Here is a 20,527-nt window from a genome sequence, read left to right as displayed (position 1 = left end):
TGTATGAATACTTCGGTCAGATAAGGGAGGGTGTAAGGATACTTAGGTCAGATAAGGGAGGGTGTAAGGATACTTAGGTTAGATAAGGGAGGGTGTAAGGATACTTAGGTCAGATCAGGGAGGGTGTATGAATACTTAGGTCAGATTAGGGAGGGTTTAAGGATATTTAGGTTAGATAAGGGAGGGTGTAAGGATACAGATTAGGGAGGGTGTATGAATACTTAGGTCAGATTAAAGAGGGTGTAAGAATATTTAGGTAAGATTAGACAGGATCTTGAAATATACAGGTCAGATTAGCTACTACATTACAATAGCAAGAAATGCTTTGTTTGATCATTCAAACCTTATTCAGTCGGAAATTGAAACATCTTTAGTACACATTTAGGATTTGGTTATTGTTTATAGCCTATGAAAGAAATTGACAAAAACAATTTTTCTTGACTTCACTTTGTAGGGAAAAAAATCACAATAAAAGTGACAGCAATGAAACGATTTTACATAATAATATACCATAATTTCTCTTGAATGTGCACTTCCAATTAAACACAACAAAAAAACCTGACAGTGTAAAAAAAAATCGTGAGGCTCCATTGGGCAGTCCTCATTTTAACCAACATGTAAACTAAAAAATTGAACCAAGTATATTTAGAAGAAACTGACCCATTCAGCTTCACCTGTAACTAATCAGGTAATATTTGTTCAGTGTCTAGAGTATAATGCATGCTTCATGATGACGGTGGTTTATCTATATCCCAATTTACACATGAACTTATTTGTAAATAATATCAGAATGAAAAACACAGGTCATTTCAGTCTGACTATACCTAAAATAAATGTCTGTGATGTTTGATTTGTAAAATCCTTTTGGTCTACAAAATTAGAATCTTACATATGTACACAAATCCCTGCTACAATGGTATTAATAGAATATTTTTTTTTTATTCTGCACTAGTTCAGCTCATTCAAATATTCATGCAAAGCTTAATGACTGCAGGAAAAAAAGCCCAAAATGTTCCAGATATAGCATAAGCACTATCTACAGGTGAACAGATAGGATTATTATAAACCGGTGCATGAATTCACTGGTAAGTCTTACAATATAGAACTAAAAACACTGTTAAGAAGCCTATTACTATGAACACTCTTTTTGATGGTTTACATTTTCACAATTTTCCAATCATTGAAAGTGAAAAGCTACTTGACAAGCATAGCACACACGGAAATCATTTTTATTAAGACAACCACGAACTACGAAAATATGAAAGAAAATAAACAGCCATTGCTGCCTTCAAGTCTGTTAACAAAAATGTAGATTAATTTTTACAGGGTGGAACCGTGCTAGTAGTGTAAGACATCTCTAATAAGGTATCCCAGTTCCGCACCTCTCTGATGGATAACTTATCATTCTGGAAATTCCAAAATTTAAAAACTTAATAACGCAGAATTTCACAAGGTGGAAACCTTCGTGCTGTGGAAACTTTCTAGTGTACAACATCAGTAGAATATCACTAACTTTAGTTTCGCTGTTCCACTTTCACTTCTCAAAATGACATCACATACATGTGTAAGTTTACACTTCATCACAAAATAGCATTTGTGACCAAGTTTTTATCTTTCATAACACAAAAAAAAAAGACTTCCACAAAATCCACCTGTCAAATTATCGTTCCTTACACAACAAAGAAGACTTTGACAGAAACAACCTGTCAAAATATCTTTCCTTATCCAAAATTTAAAAATTCCACAGAAACTACTTGTCAAAATATCGTTCCTTACACAAAAAAAGAGTTACGCAGAAACTACCTGTCAAAATATCGTTCCTTACACAAAAAAAGACTTCCACAAAAACCACCTGTCAAAATATCGTTCCTTACACAACAAAGAAGACTTTGACAGAAACAACCTGTCAAAATATCTTTCCTTATCCAAAATTTAAAAATTCCACAGAAACTACCTGTCAATATTGTTCCTTACACAAAAAAAAGAGTTACGCAGAAACTACCTGTCAAAATATCCTTGTTTATCAAAAAGAAGAAAGATACATCATACATACAATTATTTCTATAAAAGGGCATTAAGTAAACTTAAAGGATTTTAGGAAATTCTGTGGATATTGTTGTTTGGGGAAAATATCACTCTCAAACAACGATATACAGATAAACGAAGTCTTTCTGTGATAATTACAAACCCAGGAATTTATTACAATACTGACACGGACAAAACGATACTTATTATCACAGTTATAAAACTTTACAGAAATCACAGATTTCTTTCTACATCAGAAATTAAACAGGGAAGACTTCATCAAAGACAACGAGAAAATGATATTTTACCAAACAACTAAACCAATATCTTCACCATGTTACTCTAACAGAAAGAATTCAAGAAATACTATGATGAAAACTAGAATGATAAATCTAAATATTTAGATATTAGTGTTAATATCAATGAGAAAGTTAATTTTATAGAATTCCAGTTAAATCTGCCTCACACTGCGAGACTGAACATGCTAGTGAGGTGTCTTCTTTGCTTCTATTTCAGATATTTCTGTGGTTGGTTATGTAAAACAGACGGTAAAATATCTTGTCGTCAGATTGGACAGGTTGTCAGAATACTCTGACATCAGATAAGACAGCCTGTCAGAATACACTGTTAACAATACTTCATAGTATTTCTAATTATGACCAGTGCAGAGGCTCAATGGTCCAGTTGCCAAGGACAGTAAAAACTGAATTTGAGAAAAAGGAATTACAAGCACTCACTATTCATTATGAAATAAAACTAACAGTTTATTCATTGACAACATGAATACACTGACAACTACTGAGTATTTTAAATCACATAGACGTGTTAACCCTATCAACACATGTTAAAATCTTTAGGATAAACAAATACAACAAAACTGATTCATGCATTTTAAGCGTTGTTGTCACATGACAGATGAAAAAGCCTCTAACTTTAAAAAATCAGAAAGTAAAAATAATTTTCCATCAGACTATGTGGGAAGCTTTCGTCTACCTTTGACTAGAACACACATTGACAAAGATAATGTTAACCTATATTTATCTTGTAGTGAGCTCAAACGGGAAGGAGGGGGGTACTTCCTACTCTAAAAGACAAGATAGCGGGCTTATTAATGTTAGTCCTGTACAAACACATGTTATCTATAATTTATGAAGCAACTGCTATATCCCCTGACTGGTTTCGATCACAGCTGCCTTGTGAAGTGTTTGGTCCGTTATTACTTTGAGAGAGGGAACCCTTTATGACCGAGTCTGTTGTGACGTCTGGAACCATCAGACCCTCAATCTTGTGCCGAGTCAAAAATTCCTGAAAGTCAAACTGCACCTCTGTTCCTGTAAAAAGGATACAATTGTTTTGAATTAGATTTTACAACTTTGATGGGTAAAAATTAAAAACATATTAAAACTTTGCTTTAGAGAATGAAGATCCTAATACTTACTTAATATTTATTTAATTTGCAGAACTTTTTGATATACAAAGCACTGTTGTCTGTTCCCCCAGTTAATATGCTCATATCATAAATATTGTACAAAATCTGTGTATTTCTTTATTTTATTTTATTTATTTGTTTCAACTCAACAGATCTGAGGGGTCCAATTACAAAACTGATAACAATGATAATACTACTATAATAAAATATCACAGACACACATACATAATCAATAAAGAATGTGTAGCTTAATATAGTTCATAAAACAAGAGGACAAATGGACCTGCATGGCTCAAACATGCACCTTTGACATTCAAAACGGGCACATGCAATCAATTTTAATCAATTTCCACAACAAACAGCTTCTATTACCCACCTCTAAACAGTGACAATGATGACCAGGATTATAGGTAAATGCCTTTTTCTTCTTGAAATAAGAAACAACTTTCCACCAAATATCATGATTCTCAGACTTTTGGTTTACCAGAAGAAGTCTTTTATAAGTTTTGAAAATATGACTCCTGTGACCTTGACTATTCAAGGTCATTTCTTTTTTCGCAAACTTCATCAGGCTTCATCCCAGAGACCTAATGGTCAGTCAGAAGAAGTTGTTTTTAAGTTTTAACAAATCTGACCCCCGTGGCCTTGAAAAATTTATTTCTTTTCGCAAACTTTGTGCTCCAACCCAGGAACCTATCAGCCAAATGCCATGCTTCTGCACATTCTGGTTAGTAAGAAGAAGTTGTCAAAATATTTTAACAAATTTGATACCTGTGACCTTGAAAAAAGCGGTAGAAGTCATTAGATAACAACAATATTTGGTCATAGTCTTTAAAAGTCAATGCTGAAAGGGTGCTTTAAAGTGCCATCCAGCAAAACACTTTATAATCAATTGTACTGTATCACAGCTGTATGTACTTAGATGATGTACTATGCTATGTTTGAACATATTTCACTACATCATCCAAAAATTGATTTAGAAATTTTCAAATACTGATGAAAAGTGAAGAAATACAAGGTGATTCTATAATGTGACCTAAGGACATCAGGATATGACTAATACCATGCTAACCTGACAAAATCAGGTGTGCTGACAACATGTAACTTACTGTAACAATTTTTTGTTTTTAATTCAAGTTATTGTCGCTTCACCAAAAGATTGATACATAACACTGTTTTTTTCTTTTTTTTTTAGTGACTACTTTTTTTCTTTATTACTGTTTTTTAAGTTTTCAAGGTATCTATTTGTGACAATGTACATACAACAGGTACTCTAACAAAGGTCTAGTTTATGCTAGCTTTCTGTCTTTATATAAAGTTTCCTGCAAAAGTTTACAAAAGTTCAAAAAACAAGTATTAAATATACTCTTTTATTGAGCAGTCTGGTCTAACCTTACCCTGCCTCTGATAAAACAGAATGTAGGCGTTACTGAAATCGCTAGCATTTGGTTCCTGCTGTGAGATTGTCTCATCGTTGTAGTAATACCACACACGGTCCTGAGGGTGTTGAGCATATGCTGTGTAGTGTCCTGCATTCGCTCCTAATAATCAAAGAAACACAGTTCAATTTTCTAATAGCAGTTATCTCAATTTGTAACTCTTCAGATATGAAGGTAATTATTGAAGGTCTGTTAACAACCTTATCCTATCATATCTTTTAGCAGAAATTGTTTCTATAAATGGGGATTTAAGATGATGGTCCTTGATTAATGAAATATGAAACAGAATGGCTAAATATTTTATTTAGTCTTATATAAAATAAATTTAGGAATTTGCCATTTCAACTGTATCATCTTACTTTATTGAAGTGTCGTCTTTAAGAAAATATTTGCAGAAGTTAAATGATTGGGTATTTCCCTTTTCAGGCACATATTCTACTCTTACACTTTGTTGTTTTATCCCAAAAATCTTGTGGTATATCTAGTATGCATCAGATTCAAAGAAGGGAGATAACTCATTCCTGACTGTGTAAACTCCAATCAGACTTCATCTACTGTATTGGATTCTCAAGTTTGTTAAAGTTTGACTGAAATATGTCTGCAAGACACCAACTCCTCTGTTCTGATGCAAATTAGCTGATTATCTTTAGATAGTAACGATAACCTTGATTTTGGTAGTGTGAAATACAAAATGAGATATTCTCGTACCTATCCCTGTGTACCAACAATGATTAAGATTAAAACAGAAGACACAACCACCGCTAAGCTACAGATATCACAGTTACAACAGAAGACACGACCACCGCTAACCTACAGATATCACAGTTACGACAGAAGACACGACCACCGCTAACCTACAGATATCACAGTTACGACAGAAGACACGACCACCGCTAACCTACAGATATCACAGTTACGACAGAAGACACGACCACCGCTAACCTACAGATATCACAGTTACCACAGAAGACACGACCACCGCTAACCTACAGATATCACAGTTACAACAGAAGACACGACCACCGCTAACCTACAGATATCACAGTTACAACAGAAGACACGACCACCGCTAACCTACAGATATCACAGTTACAACAGAAGACACGACCACCGCTAACCTACAGATATCACAGTTACGACAGAAGACACGACCACCGCTAACCTACAGATATCATTACGCAGTTACCACAGTTACCACAGAAGACACGACCACCGCTAACCTACAGATATCACAGTTACGACAGAAGACACGACCACCGCTAACCTACAGATATCACAGTTACGACAGAAGACACGACCACCGCTAACCTACAGATATCACAGTTACGACAGAAGACACACCCACCGCTAACCTACAGATATCACAGTTACGACAGAAGACACACCCACCGCTAACCTACAGATATCACAGTTACGACAGAAGACACGACCACCGCTAACCTACAGATATCACAGTTACGACAGAAGACACGACCACCGCTAACCTACAGATATCACAGTTACGACAGAAGACACGACCACCGCTAACCTACAGATATCACAGTTACGACAGGAGACACGACCACCGCTAACCTACAGATATCACAGTTACGACAGGAGACACAACCACCGCTAACCTACAGATATCACAGTTACGACAGGAGACACGACCACCGCTAACCTACAGATATCACAGTTACGACAGAAGACACGGCCACCGCTAACCTACAGATATCACAGTTACGACAGAAGACACGACCACCGCTAACCTACAGATATCACAGTTACGACAGAAGACACGACCACCGTTAACCTACAGATATCACAGTTACGACAGAAGACACGACCACCGCTAACCTACAGATATCACAGTTACGACAGAAGACACAGTTACGACAGAAGACGCTAACCTACAGATATCACAGTTACAACAGAAGACACGACCACCGCTAACCTACAGATATCACAGTTACAACAGAAGACACAACCACAGCTAATTTATGTATCAAAGTGAGGCTATAAAACAATATCCTATTCAATCTCCCACTTGAAATAAAGTTTCATAAGTTTTAATTTCTGCTGAAACAATGATTCTAAATGTTTATGAGCTGGTTCCCTTACATGAGTGTTTTGCAATATCTTAAGATAACAAACAAGCCCGTACATATAAACATGTGTGTGTTTATAGTAAAAATACAGACAACATGATATATGACTGCTTCAAAGCACTGACCTCCAAAATGACAGACGATTCCATAGAGGTCGTACAACGGACATTTAGTGTTTGGTCCAGAGATCATCTGGGTCAAATCCAGGCCCTCCAAGGGAAAGACAACATTGTTGTCAACCTTCGTACTCGACAGTTCATGGAACATAAACCTGAAATGTTTATTTTATGCACAATCATTGTATCGTAATGTTAAATAGCACACCATGTTTTTTTCGGATGACACTGATTCCAAATAGTTACATTACAATTCCATTCAGAAAGATCAACTACCACTTATTAAACAATACATAGAAGGGGATATAATAGGTTATGTAGCCAAATATTTATCATTCAAATTTAAAATTTTATTTCACAACAACAAACAAACAAATATAATCCAGACATGTGCCCAGAATCTTAGAGGTGGGGCGGCACCAAAAGGTATCATTTTGGAGGCTGACCTTTTAAGGTGGATGATAAGTCTATCCGGGTACTGCCACACAGTCATTGTTTTCTTTGCACACTGGTTGCGCTCACATCGTGGACAGAACCAAGGATTGTGTTCATCCAGTACCTCACTGTTAACAGAAAAACGAAATCATAGGATATGCCATTCAACAAGAAAATGATAAAAGAAATCACCCTGGGGTCATTCAAGGATTAAATTAAATTGCTTCCTATCAGAATTCCCTCTCTTAATTGTACTGAAAGAAGTTTCGACAAAACAAATTGCTTGACACGAGCTGCACTTTTGGTTAGAAACATTATTTTAATTCTCTTTCCATTGTATGGAGGCAAATATACACCGTAAAATATCGAACTGAAAAATATTGACCTCTTTATGATAAATTGCACACTACAGTACCTTTCAGTGAAAGCCTCCAGACAATCGTTTATATGGAGAGGTTTGTCTGGTCGGCGGAGTTCCATTGATTTGTCTGTGTGATACGTCTCGGCACAAGCTAATTGTTCTGCAGTCAATTCACCATAACACACAGCCAAGTTATCACCGGGGCGAAACAAAACATCTTCCTCTCGTGTTAGCAGGCACCCCTGACACTTGGATGTGTAGTCACAGCGGGAACAGTGCAGGCCCTACACATACAAAACCAGAAAGTTATATGAAATATCTTATCACCATACAGAATAAATCACCCTTACCTCTAACCACTGGGTACCTGAAGATAATCCAGCAAAATTTATGGAATTTAAACAGATTGATGATCCCAATAATAAATAGTTTAGTCATTAGATTCAAAATATATGTTAAATAGTTGTGTTGATATATTTAAAATATCACTCTAATAAATACATGTGATCGTTTTAAAATTTTAGCTCAAGAATATAGATTTTGGGCTAAGCTTTCACAGCTCTTTCATGATAATATGAGAATATCTTACAGCACAGAGGTGCCTTGTATAATGTAGTTCTATTTGTTCATCATCTTGTGAAACCCTGGAATATTTCAAGACAGAATCTCCCTGTGGAAGCTGGTGACTGCCTCACTGAACAAGATATGGAAGGCCATCACGTTGGTATTCAGAGCAATTAGGGTGAAGTGTTCTACTCAAGGATGTTTCTCAGTTTGTTAAGAAACACAATTAGCCACAGGTAGGGGGGAGGTGGAACCATACTTCAGATCTGAGATCAATATTCTACCCTCTGAGATATCACTGCCAATTCTTGCCTTTTAAAGCCTAAATTTTTCTAGATGTTGATGTCTACCTACCCTTGCCCTTCTTATACTGACCTGTCCATCTGTGACTGTTAAAGTGTAATCAACACGGACCGGACATATCTCATCTATGTAATCATAAAGCTCTTGTCCAGACATTGTATTGGCCAGATACAATGGACGTGGATGACCAATGAGGCGACGATCTCCATTCTCGGTGCAGATATTAAACGAAACTGGCACCGAAATTACCCTACAACAGAAAACAAGGCTTAACATGATTGACAGCTACAACACACAGAAAAGGATCTCTGAATTCTTTTTCTATAATTCTGACGATTCCGAAAAAATTACCAAGCCATGGGGATCAACTCATCGACTTTGTCTCAAATAACAATGTGACATTACCGGAGGAAAAACAATAGAGCATGTTAGCATTTATACCAACTGTAATAGACATGAGTGGACACATAACTTGGGGAGGGTTTAAATAACAGGGAGAATCAGTCATTTGTTTATCTACATCAAACATTGACCAATGTACAATGCGAATCTAAATCATATCATGTCAATTTTACCTAGTGACAATATAATATCATAGGAAAAAGAAAACAGTGTAAACCAGGTATTGTCACCTTACCTTATTTTGACAGGTTGATCAGAGTTATCTGCCCCTAGAGAAGTAAAGTCCTCTGTAAGAACAGCAGGTGCTGAACAGACCTGAAATTACAAACATTTACAACGATAAAATAATCATTGTATTTAACCTGCATTTAAACCCTGAAGCCTGAAAAAAAAGCTCAACACATATAAATATATTGTATCATTTCATCAGAATAAGGGAATCAAGTCCAGTATTAATTATTGAGAATATTCTCATTTACCTTAATTGAATATAGATAAAGTTACAAATATACATATAATATCAAACATTCAATGATTTCCCACTAAGCCATATAAATCACTTACTGGACAAGTGTAGCTATCTTCTCCGTAATGTCTCACCGACATCTAAAAAGGAAAAAAGAATTACTTCATAGTAGACACTTGTTAGACCAGACAAATGTAGGTTTTATGATTCTACAACCATTTTTGTTATATCTTCTTCATTTTATCAACTGAATTTAGACAGAAAAATGACAAAAATGGTATAAAAATGTACATTGTGCTAAAATACATGTTCCCTTTCTTGTCAGATGACCTGAAAATGAAATAACAGTAATATTTACCATACTTATGTCAGAATATTTCAGAAATTTTCACAGACATTTGCAACAGCAAACAAAGCAAAACTTCATACATTTAACATAGCACAACTATAATTATATACATTCATGTCCCCATATATTACTACAGAACATGAAGATCGTGATAAATCCTACCTCTAGACAAGTCTGACAGAAGGTACCCCCACACTGCTGGTGGACCATCAGTTCAATATCCATCAGATCCTCAAGACAGATCGCACATGACCTCCACTGGTCTGGTGTCACCACAGATGGCGCTACTGTGGAACCAGAACCATCTGTGGCAGGCATGTTATCTGAAATCCATGTCTCAATAGATTCATGTGTTGTTGACGTTGGGAATGTTTCTGACGTGACTGGATTTTCAGGAGAAGTAGGGTGATAGCTCCAATTAGCTGCAGGATCTTTCTCATCTCCCCACAGTGGGTTGTCTGACTGGATTTCGGAAGAACCAGCATCCAACATATATGGAGCATCATCCATCAGAGACAGATCTGTCCTTAGTTGAGGCTGATCCGCTGTATTTTCCATCGTCATCTCAACTGTCAAAGACAGAGAGGGGTCACAATCCTCCTGTCCAGAAACAACATTAGATATCACAGTAGATTCAGCCGTTAGATTCTGCATAACTTCAATATTGTTTTTCCCTGAGTTATCATCCTTGGACCTGCTCTCCTGATTACATATATGGTCTTGAGTACATATAACTGCATTCAGGCTGTTATCCTCCAGCTGTGTTACTCCTGGTACAAAAGTGTCCATCTTGCTGAAGATGTCAGCTGAGTCCTTGCTGGCCTCGGACAGCTCGCTATTTTTCGGGGGTGATGGCATTTGGTACGCAAAAACTAAACGAGTCGAGTCGTTAACAAATCGCAGTGCAACATTGTCATCCTAGAAGAAAAATATAAAAATTCAATCAACCATTTATAATTCAAATAATCTTCTTGTATTTGTTTATTCAGCATACAGTATATCATGTTCTTTCTACATTAATCAATAACTCAAACTTTGAACAAGATACAGAATGTTTCTAAAATTATTTTCATTCCCTTTTTGATGGAATTTGTGCTGAATGTTTTCTTACCAAAATTACTTCACCTCTCACTTTTTCTTTGTGTAACTTAGTTTCTAAACATGTACCAAAAAATTTGATTTAATTCTTTTTCCATATTCCCATATTATCAAAATAACCAGAATTTAAAGAGAAGGGGGTTTGATAATTCACCCTGTTACAACACTAGCCACTGTAACCCCAGGAGGAGATCTGAGGTGCGTGGTTTGATGCTATCTACCCATGGTGGTTTGTGTTTATCAGGAAGCTGTAAAATGGACCAGAGTGTGTTATCATAATTGTGTCCTTAGGTTAGACACTTTAAACCAATTACTCTGGACAGTATCAATGGGCCTCCTGTATGTTGTTCAGTGAAGCAGCTACCAGATACTACCAGAAAATCCTGCCTCAAAATGAACTTGATTGTTCATGGGGTGATGAACCCAATGAATCGAATATGATATATGAATGCAATACAATTAATCTCGAATTACCTTAAACTAAAGATGTGATAAACAGATTTCTCTCAAGTATCTAATATAAACTTTCTCTATGAGTATGGGCAATTGTGTTCTGATAGATGAAAAGAGATTAAATGGAGATATCTTTGGGTCTTCTTGTCCACTCCCCTTTCCACAATTACTTATATGAATATCTAACAATTCATGGAACCAGAGTCTTGACTAGATGTCCCTACAACAGTGACAACTTTGTGCCCCAATCACCAGTCTTGACTAGATGTCCCTACAACAGTGGCAGTTTTTTGCCCCACTCACCAGTATATGTCCCTACAACAGTGGCAGCTTTGTGCCCCACTCACCAGTATATGTCCCTACAACAGTGGCAGCTTTCTGCCCCACTCACCAGAGTCTTGGCTATATGTCCCTCCAACACCTCTGCCATGACAAGGTCCTGGTCTCCAGTGTAGGCCTTAAGTTGTTGTTTGACTGTTTGGATCTTGTCATTTTTGTGAAGTGTCAGTAGGTACTTGGTCGGACTTCCGGAGATTGGCATTACCCATACACCTGTACATAAAAGCAATTATATATTTATCAACCCTTAATCTTGTTGTGAGTGCAGTTTTTAAAATTTTCTCCAAAACTAATTCACTTCTGTTTTTGTTTCTGTAGTTTAAATACCTCATGGAGATTTATTGTTGAATCCTGAATCTGTGAGGAATGCAAAACATCAGAAAGTGTCTCACTTGAGCTCGAAAATATCCAGGTATACTGTCTTCAGAAATTTCATAACAGCGCTGTCTTTACACAATGAATGTGTTAAACAACATAAATTGCATCATGGACTTTTCCACATATCACACAAAAAGAATGAGGTTCAATGCCAAGAGTAGGAACCACACTAAACTCTGTGATTTCTAAAACAGGCAGGACTTACATAATTGTCTCTCCATGCTGTGTGGTAGAGGTATGGATAAGTACATGAAAGGTTCAAAGGTCACCGAAACGTGATTACAGTCAGAGCAAATCACCTGAAATCATAGAAAATATATCACAATATTTACATTTGCATTGCCCATCACTGTGATAAAGCTACATATGTATTAAGTCCAATGTTTTTATTTTCCGATTTTAAACATGACCTAGTATGACCTGGGATCATTTTAATGATCCTAAAACACACTGAAAACTTGGATGTGACCTAGAAGATTGATAATCTTTCACTCACTGCAGACTTTAAGAGGGCCTGGGACTTTGATAATTCATAAATTCATCGTAACTTTAAAGATTACCCCAGACTTCAAGGTGACCTTGGATTTTGATAATCCTTTTATTCATCATAACTTTCCAGGTGACTTGAGATTTCAATCATTCTTTTACGAAATGTGGCCTCTAATTTTTTATCAATCTTTAACTCACTATAAACTTGAAGGTGACTGGGAATTTTGCCAAAGATTTGACTTTAACAAATTACTACTTGCCATAGACTTAAACATAACCTAGGACTTCGATAATCCTTTAACTAACCGGAGACCTAAACCTAACTTCAGACTTTAATCATTCTTTAATACACCATAGACTTAAACATAACCTAGGACTTTGATAATACTTTAACTAACCGGAGACCTAAACCTAACTTCAGACTTTAATTCACTTTAGACATACACATACCCTCTGACTTTGATAATCCTTTAACTCACTGAAGACTTAAACATAACTTTGGACTTTGATAATTTTTTAACTCACCATAGACTTAAATTTAACCTAGAACTTTAACTCACTGTAGACTTAAACCTAAGCTAGGACTTTAACTCACCGTAGACTTAAACATGCCCTGAAATGTGGATACCACTATACTATTATGTCGTTTGATATAGGAATCCCACGCCTGGTCAGCTGCATCACACAGAACGTCTTCTTCATCTTCATCATCATCCTCTTCATCTTCATCTTCTTCTAGTTGCTGGGCCCCAACTGACTCCGAGAGACCAAGAATTGAATTTGACTCAACTTCATCCTCCAGTTTAGCATCAGTATCAGTAGATTTTGGACTATCTGCAATGCTGTCATATCTGTTTTTAAAATCCTGTAATGCTACACTACAAGAACCTTTCGTATCTGACATGTTCTTATTGAGCTTACTGAAAGCCTGGTGCTGGAAATTCTTTTCAGTGCTTTCAAACTTCATTCGTTTTACACTATCGACATCAGGATCAAAACACATTGATTCACTATCGGCGTTTTTCATGGTGGTTTGAGCTGTCATTGATTTCTGTTCAGCGAAACATAGCGCAATCCCAATGGAGGCCTTTTGACATTTGTCAGCTTGAATATTCACATCCTTTAGACCTTTAGGATGGTCGTTTTTATCTACCTCCATAGGAGCCATATCTTGTAATAAATTTACTTCATTTAATCTCAACGGGCTATCATTGTCTTGTTTGGCGAATTTTTGAGAATCTGTGTTGAGTGATTCTCCTCCACTCTCCTTGTCTAGGAGAACATTTGTATTCAAAGTCTTTGATTCTTTGGCATAAAATTGATGCAAGGACGGTAGTGTTTGTTTAAACTCTGTGGAGTTATTAAGCAAAGGACGTAAAGTGGACATGTCCATATTTTGCTGACCAGCAAAAATGAAGTCATTTTTTGAACTAGCATCTCCATCAACGAGGGGAGATAACTGTTCTACAACCTGTTGTTGCTGTGTGATTCTCTCCCCTATTCTGTTTGTAGGAGCTTCACAGCCTGAAAGGTTTTCACCTCCATCTACACATTTCCTTTCAAGAGAGTTATTCAACTGCTCTGAAGAGACCGATTGCTCAAGTGAGTTGTTGAGTTGATCGTTACTTGGCATGGAGGTTAATTCGGCTACTGTGATCTGATCTAGTGAGTTATTTAGCTGGTCATTCTTTCCTGTTGTTGCGGTCAGTTCATTAGCGGATGGTGTTATATATTCTAGCGAGTTGTTCAGTTGGTCCTGTTCACACTTTGGAGTATCTGTTGACGGAAGTGAGCCTTGCCGCTCCATGAAAATAACGTTACTCTTATTTGTTTCCTCATGTAATGTGTCCAGCATCAGGGCCAGGAATTCCTGACAGTCATGCTGAAAATATAACAACCATGATTAACACATTAATCTGCACTGACAGTGGAAAATTGCTGTCATAAAAATGAAGGCAGTCATTAATAAGGTATTTACCGCAAAATGGTCTCTAAAATCTTTTTTATTTACAGCTGAAGTGATTTTGGTGAATGGACTCCAACATGTAAATAGATATGTACAGCTATAGGGCTTTGGAGGAGTGAACTTAAATAAAAATTAAGACATTTACTGTCAATGAATTTTCTAAATTGCCTCAAAAAACAATAAAACAAAAACAAAACAAAAAAGAAAAGAAAATTTAAAGCTGTAAAAATGTTTAAGAAATTGTCTCCAAAAAGAAATTATAAGTCATAGCAAAACAAGAAAAAAAGATTTAAAAGGAAATGGTATCCAACAAAAGTTTATATGTAGATAATGTTAGTTTGGGGAAATGGTCTCTTGTGGTTGGTGTATACTGTCCTGGGCCTTTACCAGCCTTCATTTTTACAAGTACCTGTCTGTAATCCTCAAACTGGTTGTGGAAAGTGCCTAAGCAAGTCTTGAAGTCACCAGGATGGATGATGGCGTAGCTTCCACTCCAATACTTACAGGCTAGCCAGTAAAAGTGGGCTGCTAGTGACTGTCCAAACTTTGTATCACAAGAATACTGGTCGAGGAAATACTTGATGATGGGTGCAGTGTTCATGAGGCAATGAAGTCCAGCGTTCATAAAACATGTGTTACCCAGGTTGTAGATACCACACTGACCAGGTTTAGCTGCAGGATCTGTAATACAACATACCATATTTTAAATGGGTCATATATTTACACAGATCATATATTTACCTGGATCAGATAGTTACATAGATCATATATTTACATAGATCATATATTTACATTGATCATAAATTTACCTGGATCATATATTGACATAGATCATTAACAGAGAACATAAATTTACATGGTCATATATATATATACAAATATATTTACATAGATCATGGTTTATCATATATTTACATAGATCATGTATTTACCTCAGTCATATATTTACATAGATCATGTATTTACCTCAGTCATATATTTACATAAATCATATATTTACATAGATCATATAGTTATGGTATAAATTTACATGGTCACCTTATATTTACACTACTCCCTACTTCGTGAGGAAGATGAATATTGATTTACTACAGAAATTATATTCTTACCTATCTGGTCTTTGCTGTAGTTGGCAACTGATACAGTTGTGTTGTTGTTTGCTGTGGAAATTATATAACAAGAACAGATGTGTTTAAACATAACATATACAACCATGGTTAACGGCGTGATCCTAGTATTATATATAGTGCCTGTACACTGTAAAGCAACTTTAAATTTTTCCTTTTTTTCCTCATAAAAATATAAAATCTACAATAAAACATCAGGATGAATGAATTTCTGAAACCTACTTATGTTAAAGAAGGTCTTCTTTGGATTTTTTTCTAGTTTGTTTTTTTTTTAAAAAAATTTTATGAATAAATTAAAATTTCATGAGACTGAATATTCTAGTTATATGAGTTATGGTTATACAACTGATTTAATGCTTGAAATATTGAACTATATGCTGAACAAGCAACGTAGCTGTAGTCATTTCATCATGAGTGTTTTTATTACAAGAAGTATCTACCGAGGAAAAAAAACCTGGCATCCTAAAAACTTTGCACCATAAACAAAACAACTCTCAGATAATGTTTAGTCTGGATTCATAATCTTTGAACAAGATTTCCTTTTATCATTCTCAATATTATTTCTTTATTATTATTTTTATACTTTGAACATTTTAGCAATAGGTGTATTACCTTGTGTATTCAGAAGAAAGCTAATTGTGAAAAGAAAACTGAAGGACTAATGTTCAAACAGCAAAAAAGTATTTTTTCTTTTGCAAGACACCTCATGAATTAATTGGAAAATTATCAAAAGGGAAGCAATTCCTAAACATTTAATCAAAAATTTTGTTTGTATTGATTGTTGGCATTTTTGCTTACCGGGATTTGGACTGTGATCTGTATCTGAGGTAGCTGGGCCAACAGGTCCTATTGGTAGTGGATCTGGAGAGGTTTCCATGATTTTAACCTCAGACAACTAGAAATAGCTCCGAAACTGACCGAGTCTTCTTCTCACTGTAAGGTAAAGTCAGTTTGTAACTAAGATTAAAACCCATTCTAGTCTTTATTTATCATTCAACATTGTAAACTTTAAACAAACATATTTAGTTAATAGTCTGCCATATTGAAATCTTAATGTTTCTATCTTTTTTACTATGCATAATTGAAATACAAAAAAAAATTGAAAGAGCAAGGAAAATTGACATCCTTGTTGAATGCCTCGACCAGGAATTGGGCCCAGGTCTCTGGTTTGATAACCTTCCGACTCTATCAACTGAGCCAAAGAAACATGCTCCATCAGCTGAGTGACTGAGACCATATTTAACACTAAATACAAGCCACACCAACCCACACCCACAAACAAAAAAAACAAACAAAAATTGCTTCCAAATGGGCAACTTTACGCAGTTTTTAATTTTCTTTCAATATTATCAGCCGTCATCTGAATGTGACAACTAGAAAGTCTATAAAATTTAAGATTTAATGATACAGATTAAGCATACCACAATATACTACAATGCAGAACGACAATATAATGATACCCATTGCTATATTTTGCTTATATTCGTTTCCAGTGAGGACTTATGGAGTTATACATGTAGAGTCTAACCTGTATTAAACAGCCACTGTGGGGAAATTATGAAAGTGGCCTTCATAGAGAGGTGGCCTCTTAATTGCAGTTCCTTATTTTCGAACCCAAGTTGCGGCAATTTGCACATTGATATTTGAATATAGTTTAATAGTCAGGATTGTCACTGTCTTCCTGTACTTGGGAGTTTGTGGTTTGGTCTGAGTTCTTTTGCTGCTTATATTTTTGTAGTGATTTGCCACGATAGTGATAATATGCCTGTATTGTGTATACCAGTGACGTAAATGAAATTAAACTCAATATAGAATGCATGGTGAATTGTGTTTACGTGCCATCAGCTGTTTTCTTTGTAGGAATGTTCACGTGGCGAGAAAACGTGACTCAGAGTCAAGAAAGCTTGTCAAATGACTTGTGGTCAAAACGGCCATTTAAGCGAGGCTCGATCGCAAGTTTGGGGATGAAAAGGGTGGCCACTGGCCGCGTTAGATAGGTGGCCGTTAAATTAGGTATCATTAATGAGTAAAAACGATTGGGAGGGTCTGAAAACGGCTGTTACAAGCAGGTGGCCGCCTATCTAAGGTGGCCGTTATGACAGGTTAGACTGTATATATGTACACCATAAATGCTTGGGACATTTTGGCTGATAGTTCTAAGGTGTCAGTGTTTCCGTCAAAAAATAGCAAAAACTTGTTGTCAATCTTTATTTAAAAATTACCACAAACGTATCTAATATTTACAAAACTAGGGTATTTGATAGTATGATTTTGACCCTTTAAAGTGAGTTTTTTACTCTTGCATTTGAACAAACGACTATTTATATTTTGTCCGAACATACATATGTTTGATTTGACTAGCTTAAGTTGCTATGTCAACAGTCAACTAAAAACACTGTAAACCTTTCTTGTACTCATTAGATGTATATGAAACATTTTGTAATCTTTAGTTTCAATAATCAATAATATCTTTCTTTTAATTCTTCCTGGTTACTTTACAAGAACTGCTACAAATAATTTAATTTAAACGCTTCCTTGATCAGTTAACAGTTGGTAAAACACGTGTCATGTAAACAAATTTAGACCTTCAGGTGCAACTATTGTTTATTTAAGTAAGCACGCAATAACAGTGTCGCCCATAAAAGGTAAAAGAGGTTGCAGGGACAGTTAATGTACTAAGCTGTTACAATGAGCTGACGAAATATGAACTTCCGGTTTCGAAACATAAGGTTCACTCTACATTTATATTTGTCACATTTATGAATAAGTCGATTTTATCAGTTTTTGTCATCAACCAGTTATAGTTAATGCACAGTTATACATAAACCAGATGGTGAGGATTTTATTGAAACGGTCCAGTTTGAAGAAAATAATGTTGTTCATGAAACCATTTTTGGCTTACACGGACAAAATAATTTGTCAATTTTCGTCATTTTTCTACTCTATCGACAACAAAAATGAATGGGGAAACATATCTTTCACTAATGGCTGAACGTACCAGATATCCCACGTTGCAGCTGCTACCGAAATGATGACACGACAGCTAGTATCGTCACATTCTGCTTTCCGTTTTTGTTCAGATGTGAGAACCTCTTTTTTCGGGATTCCCCTCCGGTTCACCGTTCAAGGGACGTCACTCTCACAGAATTTGACGGTATTAGTCACGTTTCTATATAGATAGGTATCGCGACACAAAAGATATGTCAAATTGCAAATTCGTGAAATGAATGTCAGAATATTTTTAATTCATATCGAAACTTCTTAACTAAGCCGTACTTTTATTCACATTTAACACTAGGTCGAACAGTAGATTTAATCAATGGGGAAATTATTTAACAATTATTAAAAAAAATGTTATTTGAACTCGTTACATTACAAGACATTCTAATTCTCAATTACAAAGCATAACTAAAAATAAGGAGTTCGATCAATACTTATATTGAAAATTTTAAACGGTTTCATGTAATATAATAACATACTGATACCCTCAAATTACACCAAACTTATGAGAAATTATTTTTAACAGAAGTCAGACACAAGACGGGAAACTACACCATAATTTCAGAGAAAATTTTGGAGATCGGAGTTAAATCTTTGTAACCTTTGTAAATACTTGCCACAATATTCTGCTAATCAGCCAAAGAAAACTATCTTTAGCTCGATCGGTTGAGTGCACATTGTAAGAGTTGTAAACAAGAGGTCCCGGGTTTGAATCCTATATCGTTGGCATTGGGTGAAAAATTAAATGAATGATCTTTGTTACAACTTGCATATAGTTGAGCGCAGACAAATATTTACATCCTAATTCATTTGCAGTGCACGAGGAAAAGACTACCAGTTCATAAGAAATAGACTACATGTAAACTAGACGTGCACTCAGGTCCACAAAGGTATTGTGAAAAAAATCCTGATATATAATGGTAGAGCGCGTGACCTCCTGGTGTTTCAGCCCAGTGACTATACAACCCAAGGCTACATGAATTTCAACACCACGCAGAAGCAATCTAGACTTCGAAGATGGATGCATTTTATTCTGATATGTAGGAATTACCGAAATTTAAGAATGAAATATATAAAACCATTTTATTGGCGAATTCCTTCCGTGTACACACTTACACAATTGTTTAGTGTCGGTAGCATAAACGATCATCGCAAGCTAGCTAGATATATATTTCAGGCCAATGAAGTACGACCATGATTGATATAATACTTATCATAGCTCATAACTATATTAGCTAGTCCGTGTGTAAATTATAAGATTATGACGAATATACATCGTAGTCATTTTTTGTCACGTTAATAACACTATGTTTTTTTATTACATTTCATATTTTACTGAATACATGTGAAACATGGAGAGAGAGAGAGAGAGAGAGAGAGAGAGAGAGAGAGAGAGAGAGAGAGAGAGAGGCAGACAGATGATGATTTTGATGATGGTTGTGGAATATCATCTGTGTTATATCATATCTATTTACTTATTGTTCTCGTCTTATTTCGATCTCTCCTAACACCAGTCTTGTATTGAAGTGTCAGTGAGAGAGATCACCTAAGCCAACCTAATAATATCATGAACGACAAGAATCAAAGATCGGAATAAAATCTGGCCAGTGCTGAAACAGATTTTCATAATACTGCATTGATAAAATCACTATAAATGGATGTCCATTTATCAATTTATGGATATCCATAAATAATCATAAT

The 20,527-nt window shown here is 35.7% G+C and overlaps 1 protein-coding gene across 2 annotated transcripts; it reads right to left on the bottom strand.

Annotated features, from left to right (window-relative positions):
• Window positions 1-202: 202 nt before the first annotated feature.
• LOC132549520 (uncharacterized) lies at window positions 203-18,898 on the bottom strand. Of its 2 annotated transcripts, XR_009554184.1 has the most exons (17): window positions 18,825-18,898; window positions 16,625-16,759; window positions 15,809-15,859; window positions 15,109-15,380; window positions 13,329-14,615; window positions 12,450-12,543; window positions 11,919-12,079; window positions 10,139-10,894; window positions 9,726-9,767; window positions 9,397-9,476; window positions 8,832-9,009; window positions 7,947-8,176; window positions 7,543-7,659; window positions 7,106-7,251; window positions 4,852-4,995; window positions 2,003-3,356; window positions 203-1,803 (listed from the first exon to the last, which is right to left on the bottom strand). XR_009554184.1 is itself a non-coding variant. In XM_060213458.1 (16 exons), the coding sequence occupies exons 2-16, from the start codon at window positions 16,701-16,703 to the stop codon at window positions 3,172-3,174; spliced, it is 3,822 nt and encodes a 1,273-aa protein (XP_060069441.1). In that variant the 5' UTR covers window positions 16,704-16,759; window positions 18,825-18,898; the 3' UTR covers window positions 203-3,171. The 2 variants fall into 2 exon arrangements, 1 of the variants encoding a protein (XP_060069441.1); XM_060213458.1 differs by having other exon boundaries at window positions 203-3,356.
• Between the last annotated feature and the right edge of the window lie 1,629 nt (window positions 18,899-20,527).

The sequence above is a fragment of the Ylistrum balloti genome, unplaced genomic scaffold, assembly GCF_031769215.1.
Source record: "Ylistrum balloti isolate Yb309-2 unplaced genomic scaffold, AGI_CSIRO_Ybal_v1 Utg370064, whole genome shotgun sequence".
Taxonomy (NCBI): domain Eukaryota; kingdom Metazoa; phylum Mollusca; class Bivalvia; order Pectinida; family Pectinidae; genus Ylistrum; species Ylistrum balloti.
Note: the sequence above shows the minus strand (reverse complement) of the source record. Positions and strands in the feature narration are given on the sequence as shown.